Raw genomic sequence first — 10,424 nt, 5'->3', positions numbered from 1 at the left:
CTTCCCAAGCGGCGCACTATAGCAGTGCGCCACCGGGCCGGCCCCTTGGATGTATTTTTTATTTGTGGTTATTTTAAATTAGTTTTCGGTTGTTGATTTCTTTTTTTTTTTTTTTTTCCTTTTTTGTCTTTTTTACTGACCAGCAACGGGATCGCACCCCTCGGTGTTGTGCCTGCACCGCGCTCAGCCAGTGAGCGGGAACCAGTCTCCACATGGGATCCGAACCCTCAGCAGGAGCGCTGCTGCGCTCTCAAGCGGCGCACTCTCCAGTGCGCCACCGGGCCGGCCCGTCGGTTGTTAATTTCTAACTTAATTGTGTTGTGGGCTGTGTGATGCCAATTATTTGAAATTTGCGGAGACCTGCTTTATCCTCTAGTATGGGCAGTTTTCATACCTATTCTGTGTTTATTTGAAATTCTGTAGTGGGTCGCTGCATTCAGTGCCCCAAGCTTGTTAAGGTGCTGTGTAAAACTTCTGTGTCCTTTCAGATGCGTGGCTACTGAGAAGGATGCCATGGTCTTTCAGTCAGGGGTGGATTTGCTTGTGTCCTCTTGTTCTGGAGTGTGTACACGAGGTGTCATTAGGTGCGTGCACGTCCTGGAATTTTGTGACAGGACTCTGGTGGTTCTTCGAACCTCACAGTCTGTTTCGACTGCTCTTAGGACTGCCGTGCTGGGCTTTCTTTTGGTGAGTATTTTCCTGCAGTGTCTTTTTTCTCTTTCTATGTTCAACCTTTTATATCCTTCTGGATTAGGTGCGTCTTATTAGCAGCATGCAGGTGAATTTTAGAACGTATTTCCAGTTCAGCCTGACCATCAGTGCCACTTACCTTGTGCCACTCAGCGGTGTCGTTTGTGTGCTGTGTACGGTTAGAGACGTGTCCGGATGCGTTCCTTTTGTCTTGTTCCCAGGTTGCTTTCTATGTGTCCCCACTCCTTCTGTGTTGGGTCATTGTGTGCATTTCCCGGCCGTGCGTGGGTGTTTTCACTCTGTTTTTGCTTCCTCGAGGTTAGAAATGACACACACGACTTCTCTTCACTTAGTGGCTACCTAATGCTGTGCTGAAGACTAAAGCGTTGCTCCTCTTCTGACACAGTTAGGGCCCAGTGCAGGTGGACTCTGGTTGCTACCCCAGCCTGCATGCTATGTCCCTACTAACCTAGTTACGTCCCGGGTTTCTTTACTGCCGTCCTTCCCCATTTAAACTTATTGTTTTCAGTGGTCAGTGATAGTCCGGCTTTATCCTCCCACACCTGCATCTTCTTCTTCCTTGCTCTTGTCTGTCTGCTTTCTCAGACCTCCCCTCTGGGGTCTCCTTTCTTCCTCTCTTCAAGTTCCTTTCACTCGGTTATTGGTGGTGAGCCCTGGCCTTACCGCTGCCGTGGACCCCGGGGCATCTAGCGATGCCTGTGGACCCTGCTTATGATGCACAGAATAAAATGTGGAGGGCCTCCAGGGAGGACAGGCATGTTGGCTCGAGGTGCGTGTCCCTTGTCCCTTAGCTGGCATGTGGTGGCATCTTCTGCCTGCCCAGGTTGCTCAGACTGGAAGGCCCCAGGCGTTTCTGGATCTCAGGGCGATGAGTCTGAAAGAGCGCAGCCCAGCTGTGCAGCACCAGCACCCACCGTGTGCCGCCCGTCAGGGACGTGTCTCTGCTTTCTCCCTCCTGCTGGTAACCTAGGACAGGTGAGCAGGCTCCAGGTCATCGTCCTCCAATAGAAATGTAACGTGGGCCATGCGCATAATTTAAGAATTTCTACAAGCCATGTTAACATAAAGAAGAAAAGGTGAAGTTACTTTAGCAATATATTTTATTAAAGCCCAACCTATCCAAAATATGCTCATGTTAAGATGTCATCAGTAGCAGCATTACGAACGAGATACCTTACATTTTTTTCTGTACTGTGTCTCTGAGGTCCGGTACACAAGGTGTGTGCACAGCCCACCCGGGCTTGGACCTGCCACGTGTCCGGCGGCCCGTGGCTGCTGTGTTGGACGGCATAGATCTGGGGTGAGTCGTGGGTGTTCAGCATCTTTCTTGTTCCAGGGGATGGCTGCGTCCCGGCTGCGGAGCACTGCTTGCGGGAGGCAATCCTGGCCAAGTTCCTGTACTGGCTGATGGACACGTATGTGGCCGAGCTGCTCAGATCATTTTTTTATGTCACGGAGACCACGTTTCAGAAGAACAAGCTCTTCTTCTACCGGAAGAGTGTCTGGAGCAAACTGCAGAGTATTGGCATCAGGTATCGCATCAGACACCCAGCGGTCCCCCTTCTCACAGCCTCACAGAAGGAAGCACCGCCCCTCCCCCACGGCGTGCGCCAGCCTCCTGCCAGCCTGTTGTGCAGCCGGGACCCTCTAGGCACTGACGGCCTGGAGCCCTGCTTTCTTACCTGTAAAATCGGGGATTGGGCTGCACAATCTCTAGGATCTAAAGTGGAAGGAATTGGTATTGAACAGAAATGGCACCAGCAAGCCACTTGCTCACCTTGGGACAAGGGTCAGATTCTATTCTTTTTTTTTTTGACCAGTAAGGGGATCGCGACCCTCGGCACAGTGTCGTCCGCACCACGCTCACCCAGTGAGCACACCGGCCATCCCTATATAGGATCCGAACCCGCAGCCTCGGCGCTACCAGCGCCGCACTCTCCCGAGTGAGCCACGGGCCGGCCGAGATTCTATTCTAATCCATACTCTTCCATATTAATATTCATTCTACTGGAACTTAGGCCACAGATGATAAAATCCTGCCTACTTGACAACTCACTGTAGGAAACGGGATAGAAACGTTTCACTATAGGGGAAAAAACACCTGAGCAGCCAACTTCTAGAAGGTTGAATTTGACTGAACGGCCCCGAGCTTGCCTCTTGGTTGCTCAGCTGGTGTTTGGTGTCGGAGTGTGTGGGGCTGCAGTAGACTTCATTTGGGTTTGCATCCAGTGAGGAAATGAAGTGACGGGCTGGGGACAAGGGCCCTGCTGAGCTCAGACCACGGCCTTAGCTCTCTGGTCTGGCCTGGCTGGCAGGTCATCTGAGCCTGCCTGCCTCAAAGGGCTCGGTGACAACCCTTTGGCAGTGAGATCAGAGCCTCCTGAGCCCCTCTGCACGTTCGAATTCTGTGGAAAACTTTTCACAGTCTTTTACCCTGAACCAGGACGGTAGTTTCCTGTAAGTTCACCCACCTGGTGTCTGTCGCGTGGCTCCCTACCGTGTCCTGAGAGGCTCTGTGTTGTAGACAGCACCTTGAGAGGGTGCAGCTGCGAGAGCTGTCGGCAGCAGAGGTCAGGCAGCGCCGGGGAGCCTCACCCACCCTGCTGACGTCGAAACTGCGCTTCATCCCCAAGCCCAACGGGCTCCGGCCAATCGTGAATATGGACTATATTGTGGGAGCCAGAACATTCCACAGAGAAAAGAAGGTGACCCTGCTTTCATTCTGTTTTATTTCTAAACAAAAGTGTGTTTAAAGCCCATGTTTGGTGTTGACTTTGACAAGGGGCCCCCGAGAGATGCAGCCAGGGCCCACCATATCCCAAGTTCCTAGTGGCCAAGTGAGGGGCACAAGGGGCCGGTTGATACTGGGTCCAAACGAGCCGCACATAGGAGGTCCCAGCAGCTCCAGGAACGGGCACCGAGGACCACAGGGAGCAGCTGGTCCTGGTCCTGGGCACGGCAGGGCCTACGAGGTGCCTGTGGCCCCAAAGAAACCAGGCAGAAGGAACCAGGGTGGCAGCTGCCACTCAGCTGTCACCAGCCTGCTGGTTTCTGAGGACCCCAAGGACCTTGTCTGGGGCTCCTCCCCCACCCAGGGCTCTTGTCCTCCTTGGGGCTCCTGCCCCTGTGCTACTGCGTCACCGGCAGCTCTAACCCCTCCTTCCTAGTGCCTCCGTGTAGCACTTGGTGGTAATTTTGTCATTAGTGACACCCCCAAAGCAGAACACAAAGCCATGGTCCCCACGACTAGATCAGGGTCTGGTCTGGTCTGGTCTTGGTGAATGTAGATAAACCCGAGCCTGACCCTTCTGGGTTAAGTGCTAGTGTCTGACCCCAGAGCCCAGTGGGCGTGCCCCCCACAGGAGGTGGCTCCCCTCCTCATCCGTGGGAAAGTGGGGACAGAGAAGGGTCACATGAAGGTCTTGCATGTAGCCTGGTGCACTTTCCAGACATGGTTCCCTGGGCTCTCTGAGAGCCCAAGTCTACCTGGGCTCTGGCACAGTGCTGGGGGAGGCTTGGGGAGGCTGAGTGGGCATAGGGGTGACTGGGGAGCACCAAGGTGGGGGCGATGACATCCCATGTGGCTGGCCCCCAGGCCCAGCAGGTCAAGGCACAGGTCAGGACCCTGTTCAGCGTGCTCAACTACGAGCGGGGGCGGCGGCCCGGCCTCCTGGGGGCCTCCGTGCTGGGCATAGATGACATCTACAGAGCCTGGCGGGCCTTCGTGCTGCGCCTGCGGGCCCAGGACCCCACACCCAGGCTGTACTTCGTCAAGGTGGGTCTGCCCTGCCCTCACGTCCTCAGGGTCTGGGGTCTGGGGATCAGCAGGATCCAGCAGTGGATGGGTGTGTCCAGCCAGGATGGTACACGGGCAGGGGGCTCAGGGTCTCCCTGGTCCTCCTGCATCTGATTCACTGCAGGGTTTGCTACAGACAGGTTGGGCCCACGCTCGGGGGGGAACAGAACTGTGGGGCTTTGACCTCGTGGGGGCCAGGTGACATGAGTCGCTGATGGTCCTCACCTCAACTCACACAGGTGGACGTGACGGGGGCCTATGACACCATCCCCCAAGACAGGCTCGTGGAGGTGATCGCCAGCATTATGCAGCCCCCAGAGAACACGTATTGTGTGCGCCGGTATGCGGTGGTCCAGAGAACAGCCCACGGGCACGTCCGCAAGCTCTTCAGGAGACACGTAAGGCCCACAGCAGGCGTGTGTTCCATGATGTTCATGATAAAGGTGTGCCCGTGGTGCGGATGTGTCTGTGGTACAGATGTGTCTGCAATATAGATGTGGCTGTGGCATGTGTCCATGATACAGGTGGGTCCGTGACATGGTCAGGTTCATGATTCATGTGTATCCATGATTCAGGTATGTCTGCACCATTGGCGTGTCTGTGGCGTGTGTGTCTGGCATATGTGTATGCATGGCACAGGCATGTCCTTAGTGTGGGTGGGTGTGTTTTAGGCATGTTCATGACACATGCATGTCCATAATGTGTGTGTTTGTGGTGTAGGCATGTCCATTTCATGGTGTGTGCAGCCCCGGCCTGCCCGGTGGGTGCTGAGCAGAGCCTCCTGGGAGGTGCCTCTGCCCCTGTCTGCAGGCATTTTTGTGTTGTGTGGCAAGTTATGCGTTGAAGGTCCTCTCTTCCCGTGGCCAGTAACTCCTGTGCTGTCCCAGCATCAGGGCCTCGGGTTCTGCAAGCCAGGTCCAGGCAGGGAGGAGGGCCATAGTGGCGTCCCCACGGCCATCCTCCCTAGGAGTCCCATGCCCAGCTGTGCCATGCAGAGGGGCTGAGTGTGCACCGTGCCAGTTCCATGAGGGCAGGAGGGCCCACGACGCAGGGAGTCGCTTGCTCGAGGGCCCCTCCCAGGGCGACTGGGTCTGAAGCCTCAGCAGAGCTGAGCAGAGCACCTGGGATTTGGGCTCCCGGCCAGTGGTTGTGAGCACTCTGGGGTAGGGGGACTCAGCACTGTGCCCAGCGGGTGGGGAGGGGGGACGTGCAGAGGGGAAGGATCTTCCTGGAGCCTGAGGTCTGGGGAGAGGCAGGTAAATCCCACAGGGATGTGTTTATTTTCTTTTCTGTTGAATCAAGACTTATGCAGGTATCGTTATCAAACCATTTGTACCACCCACGCAACTTTATGTCTGTGGGCACCTGGTGGCCAGCACCTGCATCAAGGTGCAGAGAACCAGCAGCACCCAGGAGACCCCCTCGCTTCCCCCCCTGCTAAAGCCCTTCCCCAAGGTGACCCCAATCCTGACCTCCCTCCCCGTGGACACACTTTACTTGTCTCCACATGCGTGAAATTGGGCGGCACATGATGTTCGGGGTCAGGGGTCGTTAACTCTGGAGAGACTGAGATTCGGCCGTGTGGCAACGTGCGGCCCCCACCTTCCAGAGTGGCGTTCCGTGTGCGCAGCTCCATGGCAGTGGATGCTTCAGTGGTTCTGGGCTTGGGCTGTTCTGAACGATGCCGCTGTGAACATTCTTGGTTGGTGTCTTCAGTGCAGAAACCCTCACTGCTGGGTGACTCCCAGGGGTGGGGCTGCTGGGCCACAGCCGTCCTTTTGTTTACTTTAGTGACACTGCCCAAGGGTTTTCTGGCATAGTTGCAGGGTCACACTCGCCAACACTCGGCAGCGTGAGCCCTGGAGGCCACAGCGCGCCTGACGGTGCTGGAGCGGTCCTGTGAATGTCCGTTAGCATCTTCGTGACGACCGGGATGCTGAGTGCCTCCGTGTGTGCGACAGCTTGGACAACCTCGTTGCGAGATGCCTGTTCAAGCCATTTCCCCAGTTTGTAAGGGCTGCAGCCTCTCTTGTGATTTCTAGGAGCTCTTCACATGTTCTGTGCACAAGGCCATCGTCGAATGCACGTGTCGTGCAGAAGTTTTAATTTTAGTGCAGTCCACTTTATTGTTTACGGCAAAAACCGTTATGCTCGAGAAACCTGCCTGCCCCGGGTTGTGCCGACGTTCTTCTGCGTTTTCTTCTAGAACAACGTCCGTTGCTTTAGCTTTCACAGTTGGGTCTAGGATCTGTTCTGAGTTCATTTCCGTGCGTGGCGTGAGACAGAGGTCCAGGTAGACCTTTCCCCATGTAGACACGTGGTTGCTCCGACACCCTTTACTGATAAGACCACGTTTTCCCTTGAATTGTGAATCAGGAGCACGGGGTCCCTTTGGGCTCCCATCCATTGTGTCCACGCGTTGGCATCCTGCGCGTGACCGCGACCTGCGGGCGACCGGGCGGGGCCTCCTTGTCCTGCAGCTGTGTTCTTTGTCCTCGATGGTGCCCTGGCCGGGCTCAGTTTTTGGAATTTCTCTGCGAGCTGTAGATTTACTTTCTTTGAATTCTGTGATATCTGTTGTGATACCCTTTTCACTCTTGGCTTTTCATTGATGGTTTGTTTTCTTTTTCTAGGGATTTTTCAATTTTATTTATATTTTCAAAGAGCTGGCTTTTGAGTTTGTTAGTTTTTTCTACTGTTTATTTTCTACTTAATTGATTTCTGTTCTTTACTATCTGCTTCTGTTTTTTTTAGGTTTAATTTACTGTTCTTTTTCCAGCTTCTTGAGGTGCAGGCTTTGAACATGGATATTTGAACTTTCTGTTCTAAATAAGCATTTAAAGTTACAAACTTCACCTAGAACTGCTTCAGCAGCGTCTCGTGCACTGTGACACGTCGTCTTTTCATTGTCATTCAGTTCAATGTCATTCAGCCCCTCCATGCTAACCCGTGGGTTAGGAGTATATTGCTGACGGCGTGATTATTAACAGTGGAGGGGCCTCCACGTGTCTCTGTGGCCGCTGTCCAGGTCACCTCTGCAGTTTAGTCATGCCTCTCGTGCGTGTGACCGCAGCACTGTGGCAGATTCACGGGGCCCAGGGAATGTTCTAGCTGAGAGCCAGCCTGCACATCCGTGGGCTCCCTCCCCAGCCCGGCGGTCGTGCCGAGAGCTTCGCGTTGTGTGGCGTTCTGCTGCGTTCATTTGGGTGACATCCTGTCTTGGGGACACTGGGCTTTGCGGTTACTGTGATACAAAGCAAGCGTCGCTGTGAGGCAGGAGGCAAGGGGCCGTCCCCCTCCCACTCCGCGTGCGTGCCGTGGCTGCGCCCTGCCTCTGCCGGAGGTCGGAAAGGCCTTGGGGAGAAGCTGGTGGTGCTTTGCTCCTGACAGTCGGTAGCGGCTGCTCTGATGAGGGGTGACCATGGGGCAGTACCCGGTGTTCCTGTGGCACTGTTCTGCCCCCCGTGCTTCTCTCCCCCTGTTCCCAAAGCTTCATGGTGGGGCTTTCCCAGGCTTTGTTCTGGTCGTCTGGCTTGGACGTCTGTGGCACGACCTCTGCCTGCTGGTGTCCTGTCTGGAAGAGCCATGTGCCCTACTCGGGCCACAGAGGGTGGCGTCCAGCCCCTCCATCCTCTTCTGCTCTTTGTCAGCAGGTCTCCACCCTCACGGACCTCCAGCCATACATGCAGCAGTTTGTGGAGCATCTGCAGGAGACGGGCTCGCTGAGGGACGCCGTCGTCATCGAGCAGGTGCCCGGTGGGGGTCAGGCCACTGGGCGCTGCGCTGCATGGACTGTTTATCTGTCGGGAGGAGCGAGGCAGGGACTGACGGCGGCCGCTTTCCCAGCGGGAGGGTCCCCACCGCGTCCACTTAGCTGTGCTGCGTGGTGGGGACCGCTTCCGTGGGAGCAGCGCACTCTCCCTTTGTGCCTGGCCGCTCTGCTGTCTGCAGCTGCTTTCCTAGGGGTTTGCTAGAGATGCTTCTCCCTCAACCTTGATCTGGAGGCAAAGGAGAAAGTGTCCTCTTCCTTTAGGAGGGCAAGTTGGAATCGACCTGTAGACCCCCCTCCACCTGCCCCGCCACGTGTAAAATCCATTTTCCTTGGGAGCCGAGGCCCAGTTGTCAGTGGCAAATCTCCTTACGTGCTCTGTGGTCCTTTGCAGAATCTTTGTTTAGTGATTATTCCAGTTAGGGGACAATTGTGTCCATGAGGTGATGCTCTGAGGCCTCTGGATGAATTTCTCATGGTTCCCGGGCTGGTGTGGGCTCTAGGCACCCAGATCCAGTGCCATGGGGCCAGGCAGGTGCATTTTATATAGCAAGTACTGTCTGGGTTGCGGTGAGCATGGGGTCTGAGCCCAGTTGGACACACAGGTGACGTTCAGCCTTGTGCAAATGCCATCGGCCTTCGCAGACTCGGCCCCAGCTAGACTGGCCTGCAGCTAGCCCAGCCCCTCACCCCCCATGAAGAACTCACCCCATGGGTCTTACGTGAGGGCCCACACCGCCTCCTGGCGTCCTCGCGCCCATGCGCCCATCCTGCGTCTCTGCTCGCTCCTCCAGAGCTCCTCTCTGAATGAGACCAGCCGCAGCCTTTTCAATTTCTTCCTGCACTTCGTGCATGACAACATCATCAGGATTGGGGGCAGGTGAGTCGACGGGTCGTCTGGATTCATCTTGGATTGTGCCAGCTGGGCCGTGGCTACTCAGAGGCGGGTGGCACGAGCTGGTGAGATCCACTGACTGGCCCCTGCCACTTCACTCCCCTTGACTCTCTCAGCTTCCCCTCCCCACCAGGGCCCCTGGGAAGCTCCCAGGCTCCAGGCTGCACACCCCATGCCCCAGGGCACCAGGGACCCATGAGGCATTGACGTAGCCCGAGGGAGCTCAGGCCTGCTCCGTGCTGAGTGCGGTCATGTAGCTGAGCCTGCACAGGTGTGGGGTGTTGGTGTGTGGGGTCACAGGTGCAGCCCAGTGTTTGGGCTGCAGTCTGTAAGCTCCATGTGGCCACCACAGCTGAACACCTGAGTCTCCGGCTTCCTCTCACTTGAGCTTTCCAAATGACTTTTTATTCAGTCACATACCCCCTGGCAAGGGTGCAGGCCCCAGTCTCTGGCTCAGGCTTCCTGTCTGGAGAATGGAGCAGCGACCTGCAGGTCGTGGGACCTGTGCTGGCCACAGAGTGGGTGGGTGTGAGCCACAATGGGTCGTGGGCTGCCTGGAGGAGCCACTGTTGCCCGGCTGCTGGTGGGAACAACCAGACCCACTGCAGCAGAAGCTCACGGGGTGCCAGGGCAGCGGAACCTCGGCTGGCATGAAGGAGCCAGGACTCCCGTGGCCAGCAAGGCCCTCTGGCACTTACATGCTTTTATAGTCACACAAACAAAATCCAGCACTTCGTGGGCAAGTTTAAATATACTTCTTGCTTGAAATTTTAAAAATTAAGGGAAGTCATGATTAATCGGGGAATAGGGGTATTCCACACGCTAACTCTATCCACTGAAACCATTCCAGGTCACGGTGAGAGGAGGGGACGGGGTGGTAGGAGTACAAGTGCTGCTTCATTTGATGTGTTTTAGGTATTTGCAGACTGAGAGTGGTAAATACCATTTTCATATGTGCGTGCACACGTGTGCACACATGTGTGTGATCTGTGTGTGTGTGGTGTGTATGAATTCACGCATGTGTGCATGTGTGTGTAGTGTGGTTTGTGTACGTGTGCTTGTGTGTGGCATGGTGTGTGTCATGTGCATGTTGTACACGAGTGTGTATGTGTGCATGTGGTCTGTGTAGTGTGGTCTGTACATGTGTCGTGTGTGTGGCATGTGACATGCATGTGTGCATGTGTGTGAAAAAGCACAAAGCCCACGTGGCCACCTGCCTGCCTCTTGCCACCCCCTAGGTCCTACGTGCAGTG

General features: G+C 55.5%; 1 protein-coding gene across 1 annotated transcript in view; it reads left to right on the top strand.

The window, feature by feature from the left end:
* Positions 1 to 9,156, top strand: part of LOC103582451 (telomerase reverse transcriptase-like) — a gene marked incomplete at its 3' end in the record, with an annotated part of 19,639 nt that extends 10,483 nt beyond the window's left edge. The window contains exons 6-11 of the mRNA XM_008564045.1: positions 2,048 to 2,243; positions 3,236 to 3,416; positions 4,307 to 4,486; positions 4,747 to 4,905; positions 8,161 to 8,256; positions 9,071 to 9,156. Coding sequence (XP_008562267.1) covers positions 2,048 to 2,243; positions 3,236 to 3,416; positions 4,307 to 4,486; positions 4,747 to 4,905; positions 8,161 to 8,256; positions 9,071 to 9,156 — 898 coding nt within the window. The remainder of the gene's footprint in view (positions 1 to 2,047; positions 2,244 to 3,235; positions 3,417 to 4,306; positions 4,487 to 4,746; positions 4,906 to 8,160; positions 8,257 to 9,070) is intronic.
* Positions 9,157 to 10,424: the final 1,268 nt, after the last annotated feature.

The sequence above is a fragment of the Galeopterus variegatus genome, unplaced genomic scaffold (assembly GCF_000696425.1).
Source record: "Galeopterus variegatus unplaced genomic scaffold, G_variegatus-3.0.2 Scaffold16307, whole genome shotgun sequence".
Taxonomy (NCBI): Eukaryota; Metazoa; Chordata; class Mammalia; order Dermoptera; family Cynocephalidae; genus Galeopterus; species Galeopterus variegatus.
This window is presented reverse-complemented; position numbering and strand designations above follow the sequence as displayed.